Source organism: Heterodontus francisci, chromosome 4 (genome assembly GCF_036365525.1).
Source record: "Heterodontus francisci isolate sHetFra1 chromosome 4, sHetFra1.hap1, whole genome shotgun sequence".
Lineage (NCBI taxonomy): Eukaryota > Metazoa > Chordata > Chondrichthyes > Heterodontiformes > Heterodontidae > Heterodontus > Heterodontus francisci.
Window position 1 is genome coordinate 85,654,115 of NC_090374.1, and position 16,859 is coordinate 85,670,973.

General features: G+C 43.3%; 1 protein-coding gene across 9 annotated transcripts in view; it reads right to left on the reverse strand.

Annotated features, from left to right (window-relative positions):
• fbxl17 (F-box and leucine-rich repeat protein 17) overlaps positions 1–16,859 on the reverse strand; it is an 878,768-nt gene that overhangs the window by 443,665 nt on the left and 418,244 nt on the right. The window contains exon 9 of one of the 9 annotated variants that reach the window (XM_068029795.1): positions 11,754–12,041. The exons of the other annotated variants lie outside the window; for them this stretch is intronic. Within the exon in view, the coding sequence (XP_067885896.1) occupies positions 11,837–12,041 (205 nt within the window). The 3' untranslated portion in view covers positions 11,754–11,836. Of the gene's footprint in view, positions 1–11,753; positions 12,042–16,859 lie in introns of those variants that run through there. 9 annotated transcript variants of the gene reach the window in all.

Sequence of the window (16,859 nt, forward strand, 5' to 3'; positions counted from 1 at the left end):
AATTTAGTTAAATTACATCATTTTGTACTATTGAGCAACCCAATACCAGCTTCTGGCATGCATAATCTATAGCAAATAGACCACTATATTAATGAGAGGGATACAATCTTGTCAGTGGCCTATTGGCACTTCCAAGGCACTATGTAACATCATGGCATCACCAAAACATGCTACGACTACCTGTTCAGCAATGTTTTTGTTAGTCCAAGTACGGCTAGCAATAGCCAAGCAGACTCAGTGAAAATGGGTTTTCCTTATCACTGGTGTAAAACATGGCTGCTACAGGAGCTGACAGCCAAAGAATATAACAGCAGCTCAAGCTATTGCAATACAGCCTGGTCCAAGGCTCCCTTAACATCCACGTGCGCTTTCCAGGAGCAGTCAGTGGAAAGCAGGTTATCCAGCTGACCTTGCCTTCCACTAACCCAGTAGCACTGAAGCCAATTCCAGTGGCCCATGTCCTGCTGCTTTCTATTTACCACAGAAGCAGTTACAGATCAGTCTGTAGTCAGCACTTTGGGGACAACCTTAAGGAAATTTAAAGAGACAATAATGCAAGGACTCAATATTTTGTGGTCAGTAAATTGAGCTTTCTACAGTTTAGCAGAGTAGGAGCTAGCATTACGTAGTGATGAAAACATATGTCAGTACATCAGCACATAAGACATTAGTTTTATTTATATATTGCAAACAACTCAATTCAAAGGCACTGATTCTCAATACAATTAATGCATTTTCAATTTGAAAATACATCAGACTGTGGGCAATCTTGATATTTTAGTAAACACTGAAGAGTGCTTTTAGCATTCTTGCAGATGAGGAAGTTTAACTGAAAGTCCTAAGCTAGCAGCATTGGCTCAAATGCCTGTGTCTTTCCAACCCAAAAAAAAATTACCAGGATTTGCTATGACCAGTGACAGGAAGACCCACTTTGACCAGAGACTAGGACCTCCGCAGTTGCTTTTAGCACTATAGTCGATAGAAAATAAACTTTAAACGGTTCAGTATTTATAGTTAAAATTAATAAGACATCCAAAAAAATCACATCTTTTTAACTACCTGAACAAGTCGGCAATGGCTATGTCTAACCTGTAATGCAATAAAATTAAGCAACCTTTAATTGCATTCCACTGTGCCACCTTAAGACTGAACTATTTCAAAAGTTCTCCTGGCTAGCCTCCTACTTTCCACCCTTCATAAACTTGAATTCATCCAAAATCTTTGTTACCCGCATCCTAACTTGCAGCAAGTTCCGATCGTCCATCACCCTTATGCTAGTTAATCTATGTTGCAGCAATATACCAACATCTTAAGGTTAAAATTTCATCCTCATATTTAATTTTTTTCATGGCCTCGCCCCTCCTTATCTCTCTAACATCCTTCAGCTCTAGAACTACTGCAAAATTGTCCTTCCTCTGAATCTGGCTTCTTGTGCATACAACCTCCCTTCAAACTACCATTGATGACCATGCCTTTAGACACTTAGGCTCCATGTTCTGATATGCCCACTTTAAACCCACCTTCCAACTTCCTTCTGCTCCTTTAAGACCACCTGTAAAACCCACCTCTTTGATCAAGCTTTTGGGCTTTGCTATCTTTGCTATAGCTAACAAGATTCAACAGTCTCAAAAGCACTATTTGCTCACATTGCACCATCAAAACCTTTGCTTTATATCTGCAATACTCGCAGTCGTGACTGATTTTCTGGTTTGTAGGTCATTCCAATTTTCTTTTGCTCTGATTTGGATTTTCTTCTCAATCTCTGCTTCTCGTTGCTTCTGTTGTTTCATTGTTTCCAACCTCTCCAGTTGACTGCTTTCACTCGATTGCCATATCTTACCTTAATTTTATTTTTTTACTTCCCTTTCCATCTCCATTCTGTATTTTGGATACTTAATTACTATCAGTCCTACTAAACAAATACAAACAAATTATGTGCATGAGCATGACTCCCAACATGACCCAAGATTCTCAAAGACTCTCCAACAGATGTGTAGAAACAGCTGTATGCATGTAGGAAATTCCTCCTATAAAATGAAGCAATTTGGGATGTAGGTTGTTCTGGATTCATGAACTAAGATGGGCCATATAGCCTTTCTCATCCTTAAGTACATTGCCATTGGAGTTTGCCTCAAGTTTTGGAGTCATAAGCACAGAAACAGGCCCTTCGGCCCATCGTGTCTGTGCCAGCCATCAAGTACCTAACTATTCTAATCCCATTTTCCAGCACTTGGCCCATAGCCTTGTATGCTATGGCATTTCAAGTGGTCATCTAAATACTTCTTAAATGTTGTGAGGGTTCCTGCCTGTACTTCAGGCAGTGCATTCCAGATTCCAACCACCCTCTGGGTGAAACATTTTTTCCTCAAATCCCCTCTAAACCCCCTGCACCTTACCTTAAATCTATGCCCCCTGGTTATTCACCCCTCCGCTAAAGGAAAAAGGTTCTTCCTACCTAACCTATCAATGCCTCAAATAATTTTGTATACTTCAATCATATCTCCCCTCAGCCTTCCCTGCTCTAAGGAAAACACCCCTCACCTTTTCAGTCTCTCTTCATAGCTGAAATGCTCCAGCCCAGGGCAACATCCTGGTGAATCTCCTCTGCACCCTCTCCAGTGCAATCACATCCTTCCTATAGTGTGGTGCCCAGAACTGTACACAGTACTCCAGCTGTGGCTTAACTAGCGTTTTATACAGCTCCAAGTTTATTGACAATAATTAGAAATACTGTAGATTTGGAAGCATTGTATTTGCAACTTCAAATACAACTTCAACTTGCTTGCTACAAGCAAGCTACAAATTATTTCTGCCACACAAACGTAGACAATTGCTTTTTGAAAGTCCAGGTAATGAGGAAACCAGCTGAAGTAGACGGAGCTGTTTCTTACTGTAACAGTTTGACTACTACAATACAGCAAACAACATTGGAAAGAATATGGCACCCTGTTTATACTGGTGTTGCTGAAAATTAACATTTGAGGTGAATTTGCAGCACAACCGCAGGAACTGGTCAAGTCAAAACAATGGGCTCAACATTATGGGGGACATTGATGTTCGCCACTGGGGCCTAAAGCAGGAGACAATCCCACTCCGGCAGGCAGTGGGACTGTGGGGCGGCATTTTTCCAGCAGCGGCCAATAAACTGTGCGGCGCCAGGGCCACCATCTAATTGAGGACAGCGGCCTGCCTCCAAGAGCTGCTGGCCCAATCAAAGGCCCACTAGCGGCAGCCAGTAATGAGGCTGCAGATCCAGACTGAGGGCAACTCAATGGTGAGTCATCCTCTATGAGATGGTGAGATTTCTTTGGCAACCCGGACCAGGTAGGCAGACCCTGGCAGTCAGAGACATGGGACTGTGGTGCAGCCGCAGCCCTGGGGCAGGAAGTGCCCATTAATTCGTCACTTAAGTGGCTCAACTGGCCACCCAGCCTTCCGCTGCCATATTGCCAGCTCTCCCACCTCCCAGCCCAACTCCAATGGAATGGGAAAAGTCAGCCCAATGGGAGGTTATTTACTCTGATTGGATTTGAGAGAGAGAAAGAGAGAGAATGCAAAAAATCATAACACCACCACCATCCCCCATTCCCCCCCCCCCCTCAGTTTTGGAGGTTCTGCAGTAAACAATTGCATAAAACTAGTCTAAGTGATCAATTCAAATCAAAAGTAAGCATATGCATTGGGTAGGCAATTTAATACATCCTGCACAGACCTCATTATAAACCACCAAGGTGTATATTCTGCTTGCGTCATCCACACCCAAATGAGATCTTTGTGGAGCTGAAAGTAAAAATGAGGCTTCAGATAACTGTTAATCAATAGTAATCAATAGTAATCAATAGTTAACTCTGAAGAAGGGTCACTGACCTGAAACGTTAACTCTGCTTCTCCCTCCACAGATGCTGCCAGACCTGCTGAGTATTTCCAGCATTTCTTGTTTTTAATCAATAGCGTGTTTATTGCACAAATGCATACGCTGAACATATTGTTGGCAATGACAAATCATCTTGTGAAGGAACATAAATTAATTAAACCATGTAACCAGCTGTATGCTGCAACAATAATTCATTCTCTTTTGGATGCCTCATCATAGTGAAGCTTGTCTGAAGGCACTTTTACATTGATTGCATTCACTCCCACTGTCCACCCGACTCAATGCTATAAAAGCAGGTAGAATCCAGAGAGCAGAGGCCAGAACCACTGACAGCACATATCTCTCTCTACTGGTTTTTCGATAGAGAAGCCAGGGGGCACATAGGAACAGTAGAAAGTGGGGAGCAACATTGGGAGGGCGTAGGCCTCCGCTTGGAACACCATTCTCCCAGAGTTTAATAAGCAAACTATAAATGAATCAGCTCCATCACTTTACGAAAAGAGCTTCACCAAGCTGTCTCCAGAAGGACAATAGCATCTTAATTATGATATTCCTCAAGGGTGGGGAGGAGGTGGAGGGTTGTCATGTCATTACTTTCCCTAACTAAGTATTTTATTGCAGGTCTATGCTGGATTCAAACTGAGCTCTTAAATCTGTCTGGAAACAGAATGGAAACAATTCAGGTCTAGTCTGGCAGTGTACAGAATGTCTTTGAAGTATGGCGACCCACAGTCAAGTCAGCAGGGTTCACTGACTGTAGAATCTCAGTCACATTTTCTCCTCGCAAGTAAGCTACAGCAGGAAGTGCCAGCAGGAGGGCTGATGTTTTTCAATTGCTCTAATAGACTGTTAAAAGTGCTCTGAAGTGTTCACCGTGTTACAGCTGACTCAGGATAAGCAACAATAATGAATTCTATGCGGAAGGAGGATGAAACATTACATTTCCTACAGTCATCAGTCACATTAATTATCTCATGTGTACACCCATTGAACAAGATTGCAGGTTAGAGCATCAATTTTGTGTGACAGACTTAAGCATTCGGATAGGAACATAAAAGCTGGATGTTTGCTGCTATTAGGACATGAATTTGTTTAAAAAAAACCTCAGAGCGGCTGATGAGTTCTGTTAATTTAAGCACTGGTTGTATATGATGGCAGCACTGGGAACTGGAAATATGGGAACTGGAAATATGGGAACACATCAGCCGACAATGCCACCTACTCCATTTAGAATCACTTTTCTTCCTTTGCAACTTAGTTATCCACCTTTCAAGCAGGATTAGCCATAGGTAACAGCAGTTTATTTTGCATCCAGCATGTATACACTCAGATTACTGTGTGCTGCATCAGACTCACATTTAGGGAACTGGCTGCATTACAGTCCACTGATACCAATATAAAAGCACTCTGTTTTTCTGGCTCCAATGTCTCCAACTTGCCCTTGAAAATCATTCCAATCATTAGGCCTGTTTATAACAGCTTTGCCCTGCCTGATACTTGCAATGAATGGTCAATAATTACACGAAATGCGAGGCAGCAGCCATTAGTGCAGGCGGGAGAATTTATGTCTAGGGTGAAAATGAATAAGAATAGGACAAAGCAGTCACAGCAGAGTGGGATAAGGGAGCTTAGGGACAGATTGAAGTCATTGAGGATGGCTTATCACACAGAGGTAGAGGCTGAGGGAAGAGATCTTGAGGAAATTGGCATGGGGTTTGGAATGGCATGATTCTTAGTGAAAAGAAAGATGAAATGGGGCGAGATGCTCAAGTGAGGTTAACATGCAAGAAAAGCAGGCAGGAGTCAAGACAGGATTTGATATTAAGAGATACACCACTATGGTTTGGGAAAGGAAAGTCACAGAATCTACAGCCAGGCAGTGAAGCTTCATTTTTCATGAGCAAAAGGATCCAAACAAATCAGTCCAAGTATCTCCAAAAATAAAAGTCAGCCAAAGTTCCTACTCCTGATCACTCTCCACCGACTTCTGCTAGAATTACATGCGTGTGACAACTGGACGAGAACAGGATCAGTCCAGCCATGAAGCTTGGTGACATTCACAGTTTAGTGTCCTGTATGAAGAATGCCAATTAGGCAAGTGGCTAGCCCCTGTGAAACATGAACCAGCTTCAGGATGAGGGAGGGTGAAAGCAACAAAGGGAATTTTGCAAAGCAATAAAATAGTTTAAAAGCTCTTTTCAGTGCAACTCTAAATGAACTGGCAAAAAAATGACAATGTACAGGAAATAATTTTTCCATAAGTCATATGACCATTTGATTGTAATCACACAGGTGACATCACATTTCCTTATAAGAATGAAACTGAAGTGCTGAAAGGAAGTTTTACTTTAGAAGCTAGCTTTAGGCAGGGATAATGCATTGGCATTTTGAAGGGAATAGGGAAACAGCTGTTGTTCAAAAATGTACAAGTAGCCTTCTGTCACTGCTTCAGTGTTCAACATGAGGGACCATCTGTTACACGATTACTCATCCAAAGAATTAATGGAACTCAATATAGATTTTCACCTGTGAAATTACTTACTACAAAAAAAATCAAATAAAAAAAGGTATAAGGATAGGATAGTGGCATCCCAGGACAGAGCATAATTTAAAAAGGAAAATTCATTCACAACATCAGAAGAAATATTGCAAAAAATTAATAACTGGGACAGGACCAATACAATATTCCTAAACGCCCTTGGCCCACCCTCCTCTGACTGCTTTGTGCTATCCTTATTCCAATACAATTAGAAACACCAATAAAATAAAACACTGATGATTACCACAAACACATCATCATCTGGAAGTTATATGGGCTTTACAAAACTAAGAGAAGCGGTGATGCTAGATTACAGCCTGTTGGACAGCAGCCCTTTGTAGGAAATATGGATTTTTTATATCTTTTCTGCTTATGAGTTTTATGTACATATATATATGTTTTGTATAAACTTTTGGTGAATGAAGAGTTAATTTTAGATGTGTTCCTTACTGAAAAAGTGCTGCCTGTACAGTTTGAGTCAACCGGAATCACATTGTGACATGGACTAATAACATGAACAGATAAAGGGAAAGAAAAGAACAGATATCGAAAACTATGTTAAAAGTTGTGATCAAAATGTAAGAGAAACGTAGGATGGGTTTCACCAGGAATGCATGAACTAATGGACCTCAAGGTTATAAAGGACTGTTTGTGTGCCAAGAACACATTGTTTTGCGCATGTTATCATGATTAATGGAGAAACGGAAGCACTGACAAAGAAAATGGCAGGACCAATCAAAGTAGCAATATGTATGAATCAACCAATCAGTGCACAGGAGGAGCCACCAGCTACGAAGAATGAAGGAACAGACCTGGAGAGGTTTGGCGCAAAGATTTGAAGATGACAAAGGCAGAGACAAGAGAATGGGAGTCACGGGCTGTCTGCGCCACTAGAGCCAGTGGAGAGTATAGGCCACCCAGACTAAGATATCGACTGCCTTGGATTTGTTAAGTATTTGCCTTAATCAGTGTAACATCACTACATCAACAAATTATAAGTAAGGTTCTAAATCTTACACCTTGAAGCTGCACATATGCCCTCATAAGTCTACTTCACAAACTCAAGCACAACTATACAATTACCTTCTTTGTTCTTTGTTCCAGTCCTACTCAGGCCCCCTCCACCAACTCTTTTTCCGGTACATTGATGATTGTATCGGTGCCGTTTCCTGCTCCCGCCCAGAACTGGAAAACTTTATCAACTTTGCTTCCAATTTCCACCCTTCTCTCACCTTTACATGGTCCATCTCTGACACTTCCCTTCCCTTCCTCGACTTCTCTGTCTCCATCTCTGGGGATAGATTGTCTACTAATATCCATTATAAGCCCACCGACTCCCACAGCTACCTCGACTACACTTCTTCGCACCCTACCTCCTGTAAGGACTCCATTCCATTCTCCCAGTTTCTCCATCTTCGACGCATCTGCTCTGATGATGCGACCTTCCATGACGGTGCTTCTGGTATGACCTCCTTTTTCCTCAACCGAGGATTCCCCCCCACTGTTGTTGACAGGGCCCTCAACCGTGTCCAGCCCATTTCCCGTACCTCTGCCCTCAACCCTTTCCCTCCCTCCCAGAACCATGACAGGGTTCCCCTTGTCCTCACTTTCCACCTCATCAGCCTCCATATCCAAAGGATCATCCTCCACCATTTCCGCCACCTCCAAAGCATGATGCCACTACCAAACGCATCTTCCCCTCCCTTCCTCTGACAGCATTCCGAAGGGATCGTTCCCTCCGCGACACCCTGGTCCACTCCTCCATTACCCCCACCACCTCGTCCCATCCCATGGCACCTTCCCCTGCAATCGCAGGAAGTGTAATACCTGCCCATTTACCTCCTCTCTGCTCAGTACCCCAGGCCCCAAACACTCCTTTCAGGTGAAGCAGCGATTTACTTGTACTTCTTTCAATGTAGTATACTGTATTCGCTGCTCACAATGTGGTCTCCTCTACATTGGGGAGACCAAGCATAGACTGGGTGACTGTTTTGCAGAACACCTCCGCTCGGTCCGCAAGCAGGACCCTGATCTTCCGGTTGCTTGCCATTTCAACACTCCCCCCTGCTCTCATGCTCACATCTCTGTCCTGGGATTGCTGCAGTGTTCCAGTGAACATCAACGCAAGCTCGAGGAACAGCATCTCATCTACCGATTAGGCACACTACAGCCTCCTGGACTGAACATTGAGTTCAATAAGTTCAGAGCATGACAGCCCCCCATTTTACTTCCATTTTCAGTTGTTTTTTCTTTTTTCTTCTTTTTTTCATTTTTTACACCCTTTTTTTTGCATTTATTTCATTTCATCTTAGTTTGTTCCGTTTGCTTACCCACTGCTTTTTTTCATGTTTGCACTTGCTGCTGTTCAATATTCAGTCCGTTAACACCTATTCTGTACTAATGCTTAGTCTTTCAACACAACATTAACATATTGTTTGCCTTTGCTCCATGACCTTTTGGTCACTATGTGGCCTTGTCCAATCTACACCTTCTCCTTTGTTATCTCTTGTCCCACCCCCACCTCACTTGCTTATAACCTGTGACATTTTTGATATTTGTCAGTTCCGAAGAAGGGTCACTGACCCGAAACGTTAACTCTGCTTCTTTTTCCACAGATGCTGCCAGACCTGCTGAGTGGTTCCAGCATTTCTTGTTTTTATTTCAGATTTCCAGCATCTGCAGTAGTTAGCTTTTATTGTAGACATTTACCTTATCTTTTTTTGCAATAAAGTTTAAAAACTTAGAGGGATAGCAATATGTAGTAGTGTCATAGGTAAAAGAAAATACGTGATTTAGTGCCAATATTGTAGTTGAGTTTAAGTTGAAAAAGTTTTGCTTGCAGTTCTTTTTCTGTAAGATTGAATTACTGACCTTCACTAAATTGAGCAGTGTCAGGTGTGGTCAGTTTACAAGTGGGCTCCAAGCACCTAGGCCATATCATGATACAACAACAACTTTTATTTAATAGCATTTTAATGTAATAAAATGTCACAAGACGCTTCACAGGGGCATTACAAAGCAAAATCTGACACCGAGTCACTTAAGGAGATATTAGGGTCGATGACCAAAAGCTTGGTCAAAGAGGTAGGTTTTAAGGAATGTCTTAAAGGAAGAAAGAAAGGTAGAGAGGCAGAGAGGTTTAGGGAGCAAATTCCAGAGCTTAAGACTTCAGCAGCTGAAGTGAATAGAATTGGGAATGATCAAGAGGCCAGAATGAGAAGAGTAGATATCTCCCAAAATATTAGACCCCACAAGGGGCAGTTCATTTTAGATTTAGTAATGAGTAAAGAGCCAGATTTAGTTAACAGCCTAATGGCATGTGAACATTTATCAAATAGTGATCATAATATGATCGAGTTCGATGTGGTGGTCAAAAGGGAGAAAGGTGAAGCAGTTACAAATCTAGATTTAGGTAAAGCTGACTTCAACGGGGTTCAAGGTAGGTAAAGGGGATAGAGAATGGAGTTCCTACCATGTTTACAGGACTCCTTTCAAACCTAATACATTTAAAAGAAAAAGCAACAAAACCCAACTAGGGAAGATTCGCTATTGGATCTAGTAACGGAAAATGAACATCTTTGTTAAGGATTTGGTCCAGGGTGCAGAAAGATGGAGCTTGGGTGGCACAACAGATGTCATTAGCATAGGTGAACTTGCGCGAGACGTGGTTGTTGACAGGTCATTTGGACACATGTTGAACGGCGTTGGGGTTAGCACTGAGCCCTGTGGTAGTCCGTTGGCTGGTTTTCTCCATACACTTCTCCCTTGTCCAACAAGGACTCTAAATTGTCTGTTGCGAAGGAGTATTTCAACAACTGTCCCGACTCCGACTCTGGTTGACCCAGGATTACATAGCTTTAGGAGCATGCCAATGTGCCACACTGTATCATAGACAGCTGTGAGGTTCAGTAGCACTATGCTTGTCTTCAGGTTCTTTTGGAAGCCATTTTCAATGTATGTGGTGAGTGCCAGAACTTGATAACACGTGCTGCGCCCCAGCAACCCGGGTTCAGTTCTGGGTACTGCCTGTGCGGAGTTTGCAAATTCTCCCTGTGACCGTGTGGGTTTCCTCTGGGTGCTCCAGTTTCCTCCCACATGCCAAAGACTTGCAGGTTGATAGGTAAATTGGCCATTGTAAAAATTGCCCCTAGTGTAGGTAGGTGGTAGGAGAATTGAGGGAAGGTGGGAATGTGAGAGGAAAAATGGAATTAATGTAGGATTAGTATAAATGGGTGGTTGATGATCGGCACGGACTCGGTGGGCTGAAGGGCCTGTTTTGGTGCTGTATCTCTCTACGACTCTATGACTCTCAATGACATTAAGGATGGTCTCGACTTCCGGAGATATGTGTTGCAGGATAAGATGTTCAAAGATCTTAAAGCACACAGAAAGTAGTGAAATCGGTCGATAGCTAACCACCAGTGTGAGGTCCTTCCTGGGTTTTGGAATGGCAATGGTTTTTGCCGTGCTCCACACCTTTGGGAGCGAGATTGAGCTGATGATTCTTGTGTAAATCTGAGTCAGCCAGGTACGAGCACGGGGGCCAAGTTGTTTCAAGAATTCTGGTGCAATGTTGTCATATCCCGCTGCGTTGCCACAATTCAGGCCCTTTAATGCTTTCTCCAGTTCTGTGATCTGAAAGGGCTGAGGACTGCCATGTTCTGCATGTTGCTGCCATTTTTTTCAGTTCACCATAGATGATGCATTTTGTTTTCTTTTCCAACCGCATCCTCACAGATGACCAGCAACTTGATTCGAGGTGACTGATGGGCGATTTAGTACAGGTGATATTTGGGCTGCTCCAAGGCGGCGAATCAGGCTCCAGCACTTCAACTGGAATGAGTGAAATTGAGCCGTGCTGTCGTTTCCTCCCATCTGGCACAGCGTGCAGCATTGAGAGACTCGATGAGCTGGTCACCAGATAATTCATATTCCTTTAGGAGTGCTGTGCTCTCTGTATCAAAGCATGGGACGTAGATGGGTCGGTAGCCACGAGGGATGGCTGTGCAAGCAGCTTTGTGAATGGCACCACAAAAGCACTTATAGAATTCTTGCAGAGGTGTATGATAGATAGGTATAGTTACTATGACGCAGTCCAAGGTCTTGCTGTATTTTTACCAATGTGCTCGATGGAAGTTCCATCGCATCTTCCTTGACTGTTGATGACCGGAAGGCAAAGGCCAATGTAAATAAGCGATGGCCTGTGTTGACTATGTGGGAAGTCGTCCAGGACTAGGCACTGTGATGGTTGAGGGTGACCATCAAGGGAACTGACCCAGCACAGGTCAGGTGAGTATTTCCAACCCCATCTGGCTGAAGGGAACATTCTCCATGGCTTGGGATCATGTATCAGGGTGAGGTTGTTTCTGGAGGCCCACTCTCGGAGCTGCTCACCATCTCTGTCTGGTACTGAGTAATCCCAGTCAGTATAGTGGCTGTTGAAGTCTCCCACATAGGTGGCTGAGGCAGTATTGGTAGAACTTGCTGTTCCCAGCTGGCACTTGGTGGCTTGTACATGCTTGCAATATGGAAACTGCCAACCCAAATTGTGTCACAGAACGTGGTTCTGTGCCGTATATCCTATGTAATCCTATGAGACTGAAACTATCCACAGTAGACTGGGAAAATCTGTTATTGAGTAAAATGACAGAAGATCAGTGTGAGGGATTCATAAAAGAGTTTAGTGTGATATAGAACCAGTTTCTACCTCTAAAGGGAAATGAATTCTACTTAGCAAAAAAGAAAGCCATTGGCAACTAAACAGGAAGTGACAACATAAAACTACAGAAAATGCATGCAAAAAAACATTCCTGGCAAATAGAAAAGATACAAAGAGCAGCAAAGGGTGACAAAGTAGATAGTAAAAGCTACAAAAAAGGAGTATAAACAGAAACTTGCAAGGGATATCAAAATCAACACAAAAGCTTTTGCAATTATGTGAGAAAATAAGAGGGTGGTAAGAAACAATGTAGGCCCCTTGAAAACTGATAATGTTGATGTAGTCAATGAAAATAAACAAATGGCGGACATGTTGAATAATTACTTTGCATCCATCGTTACAGTACAGGAAGAGGTCAGCACGCCAGACATCCCAAGGAAACTAATACTGAATCAGGGACAGGGACTTAACAATTAATATAAGCAAGATAATGTATAATTTCTACAGTAATGTAGAAATTAATGGCACTAAAGAGTGACAAATTTCCGGGACCAGATGGCTTCCATCAAGGATTTTTAATAATAAATAGCTGAGAACACTGCAGATGCTGTAACTAAAATCTTCCAAAGTTCTTTCAATTTAGGAACATCCCTTTAGATTGGAAAATAGTGCATATCACTCCACTATTTGAGAAAGGTAATAAAGGGAAACCAGGGAATTATCCATCGGTTAGCCTGATATCTGTTGTCAGGAAATTACTAGAGCCGATAATTTCTTTCTTTCTTTGGCCTCCTTGTCTTGAGAGATAATGGCTAAGCGCCTAGAGGTGGTCAGTGGTTTGTGAAGCAGCGCCTGGAGTGGCTATGAAGGCCAATTCTAGAGTGACAGACTCTTCCACAGGCGCTGCAGATAAAATTGGTTGTCGGGGCTGTTACACAGTTGGCTCTCCCCTTGCGCTTCTGTCTTTTTTCCTGCCAACTGCTAAGTCTCTTCGACTTGCCACACTTTAGCGCCGCCTTTATGGCTGCCCACCAGTTCTGGCGATCACTGGCAACTGACTCCTACGACTTGTGATCAATGTCACAGGACTTCATGTCGTGTTTGCAGACATCTTTAAAGCGGAGACATGGACAGTTGGTGGGTCTGATGCCAATGACGAGCTCGCTATACAATGTGTCCTTGGGGGTCCTGCCATCTTCCATGCGACTCACATGGCCAAGCCATCTCAAGCCGCTGGCTCAGTAGGGTGTATATGCTGGGGATGTTGGCTGCCTCGGGGACTTCTGTGTTGGAGATACGGTCCTGCCACCTGATGCCAAGGATTCTCCGGAGGTAGCGAAGATGGAATGAATTGAGACGTCGCTCTTGGCTGACATACGCTGTCCAGGCCACGCTGCCGTAGAGCAAGGGACTGAGGACAAAGCCTATAATTAAGGATAACATAACTGAACACCTTGAAAATATTCAGCTGATCAGAGAAAGCCTGTATGAATTTGTAAAGGGTAGGTCATGCCTAACCAATCAGATCACATTTTTTGAAGAGGTGACTAAAGTAGGACAGGGGAATGCCTGTGGATGTTATTTAGGTTGACTTCCAGAAGGTATTTGATAAAGTCCTTCATGAGAGATTGCTAACTAAACGCATGGAATTGAAGGCAAATCATTGACCTATTTCGGAAATTGGCCAAGCGGAAGGAGACAGAGAGTAAGCGTAATGGCCAGGTACTCTAATTCACAGGATGCGACGAGTGGTATCCAGGAAGGATCTATGTTGGAGCCTCAACTATTCACTGGATTCATTAACAACTTAGATGATGGGACAGAAAGCCACATATCCAAATTTACCAATGACAAAGATCGGTGGTATTTTAAGCAGTATAAATGGAAGCATAAAATTACAAAGAGATATTGATAAATTAAGTGAATGAGCTAAACTGTAGCAAAAGGATTTCAATGTAGGCAAATGTGACATCATCCACTTTGGACCTAGAAAGGATAGAACAGGGTACATTTTAAATGGCAAAAAGCTAGAAACAGGAAAGGCCCAAACAGACCTGAGGGTTCAGGTACATAGATTATTAAAATGTCGTGAACAGATACAGAAAATAATAAAAATGATAATAAAATGCTGGCCTTTATATCTACAGGAGCGGAAAACAGTGGGAGAGGAGCAGGGCATAGACAGCACACAAGAGAGAGAGCGAGAGAATTCACAGAGAGCCGGGGAAACAGCAAGAGACAAGCGGGGGCATAAACAGCCCAGGAGAGAAAGAGCGGGAGTTCACTGAGAGCGAGAGAAACAGTGGGAGAGGAGCTAGCTGCTGCTGCCACTGCCACCAGTCTGCCAGCATCCAGAAAGAAAAATTGAGGTGAAAAATTCAGGTAGGTGATTGGCTGGAGAGTATTGCTAGTTATCTAAACTAAGGAATAAACTGGTGTGTCTTATCTTTTTTATGGTAACATTTATTACGACCAATAAGTTGCATTAAGTATGAATAAGCATTATCAGTATTAATGAGGTTTATTAACATTAGTAAGGTTTATTAATAGTAGCAAGGTTTATTAGCATTGGTAAAGGTTTATTAGCAATAGCAAGGTTATTAACTAATAAAGGAATGGTAGGGTTGCTTCAACCTCGACAGTGCACATCCTGTGCTATGTGGCAACTCCAGGATGCTTATCGTATTTTGGATAATCATCGGTGCAGGAAGTGTCATCAGTTGCAGCAGCTTGCGCTCCATGTTTCGGAACTAGAGCAGCAGCTGGCAACACTGCGGTGCATCCAAAAGGATGAGAGCTTCGTGGATATCGAGTTTATAGATGCGGTCACAGTGCAGCTGAAGAGCAGGTGGGGAGAGAGGGAATGGGTGACCGCCAGACAGTCAGGAAGAAACAGGTAGGTAGTGCATGAGACTCCTGAATGCATCTCACTCTCCAACTGGTATTCTGAATATTGAGGAAAGGGATGGTTCATTTGGGGAGTGCAGCCAGAGCCAAGTCCATGGCACCACAGATGGCTCAGCTGCACAGGGGGAGCACAAAGAATACTGGAAGAGCGATAGTGATAGGAAATTCGATAGACAGGGAAACAGACAGGCGTTTCTGTGGACACAAACGTGAATCCAGGATGGTGTGTTGCCTCCCTGGTGCCAGGGTCAAGGATGTCACCAAACGGTTGCAGAGCACCCTAGCTGCAGAGGTTAAACAGCCAGCAGGCATGGTCCACATTGGTACCAATGACATAGGTAGGAAGAGTTTACTGAGCCAGCTAAGAAATTAGCAAGCAGCACCTCAAAAGTAGTTATCTCCAGATTACTCCCAGTACCGCATGCAAGTGAGTATAGAAATAGGAGGATAGTGGAGATGAATGCATGTCTGGAAAGACAGTGCAGGAGGGAAGACTTTAGATTCTTGGGACATTGGGACCAGTTCTGGAGAAGGTGGGACCTGTACAGGCCAGACAGGTTGCAACTGAACAGAGCTGGGACAAATTCCTTGGCGGGACGATTTTCTAGTGCTATTGGGAGAGTTTAAACTAACTTGTCAGGGATGTGGAAATGAGAAGGAAATGTCAGAGAGGAATACCAAGGTGCACAGAATACTGGCAGAGATAGCTAGCACTAGAGTAGACAATAGTAAGTTATTAGGTGGAGTCAGAGTAAGGGAGAAAGTAATAAAGTCTAAATCAGGGTTAATATGCATGTATGTGAATGCACAGTTGTTAATAAGATTGGTGAGTTACAAGTGCAGATTGACATGTGGAAATATGATGTTGTGGCTATAACAGAGACTTGGCTCAAAAAAGGGCAGGACTGGGTGTTAAATATTCCTGGCTACAAGGTGTTCAGGAAATCTTTAGAAAATCTTCAGAAAAATAGTATCAAACCACTTTAGAAGTAAGCTAAAAGATATGTATGTACCATCCTCACCCCTTGGCCGAATCCTGCACCCTCAGGAAACCAGTTTTCTTCAAAAAGGAAATCATATTAGCTCCTGAAGGAATTTCTGCTACATAAAACCTCGCTCAGTTGAAGATAAGATCAAAGCATGTAATGAAAGTTTAGTGGATAGTACGTTTCTGGATGTGCAGCTTGACGTTATGCAGGCAGAGAGAGAATGGGTGACTGCCAGACAGTCAAGGAGGACCAGATAGGTAGTGCAGGAGTCAAGCCTACGGAACCATGGCGGGCTCAACTGTATAAGGGGGCAGGAGATAGACTGAGAAATATCCCCATCCTCAATCATGGGGGAGCCCAGCACACCAGTGCGAAAGATAAGGCTGAAGTATTTGCAACAATGTTCAGCCAGAAGTGCCGAGTTGATGATCCATCTCGGCCTCCTCCTGAAGTCCTCAGCATTACAGATGCCAGACTTCAGCCAATTCAATTCACTCTGCGTGATATCAAGAAATGACTGAAGGCACTGGATACTGCAAAGGCTATGGGCCCTGACTATATTCCGGCAACAGTACTGAAGATCTGTGTTCCAGAACTTGCCGCACCCCCAGCGAAGCTGTTCCAGTACAGCTACAACACTGGCATCTAAATGGCACTGTGGAAAATTGCCCAGGTATGTCCTGTACACAAAAGGCAGGACAAGTCCAACCTGGCCAACTACTGCCCCATACGTCTACTCTCAATCATCAGTAAAGTGATGGAAGGTGTCATCAACAGTATCATCAAGTGGCGCTTGCTTAGCAATAACCTGCTCAGTGACGTTCAGTTCCTGACCTCATTACAGCCTTGGTTCAAACATGGACAAAAGAGCTGAACTCAAGAGGTGAGGTG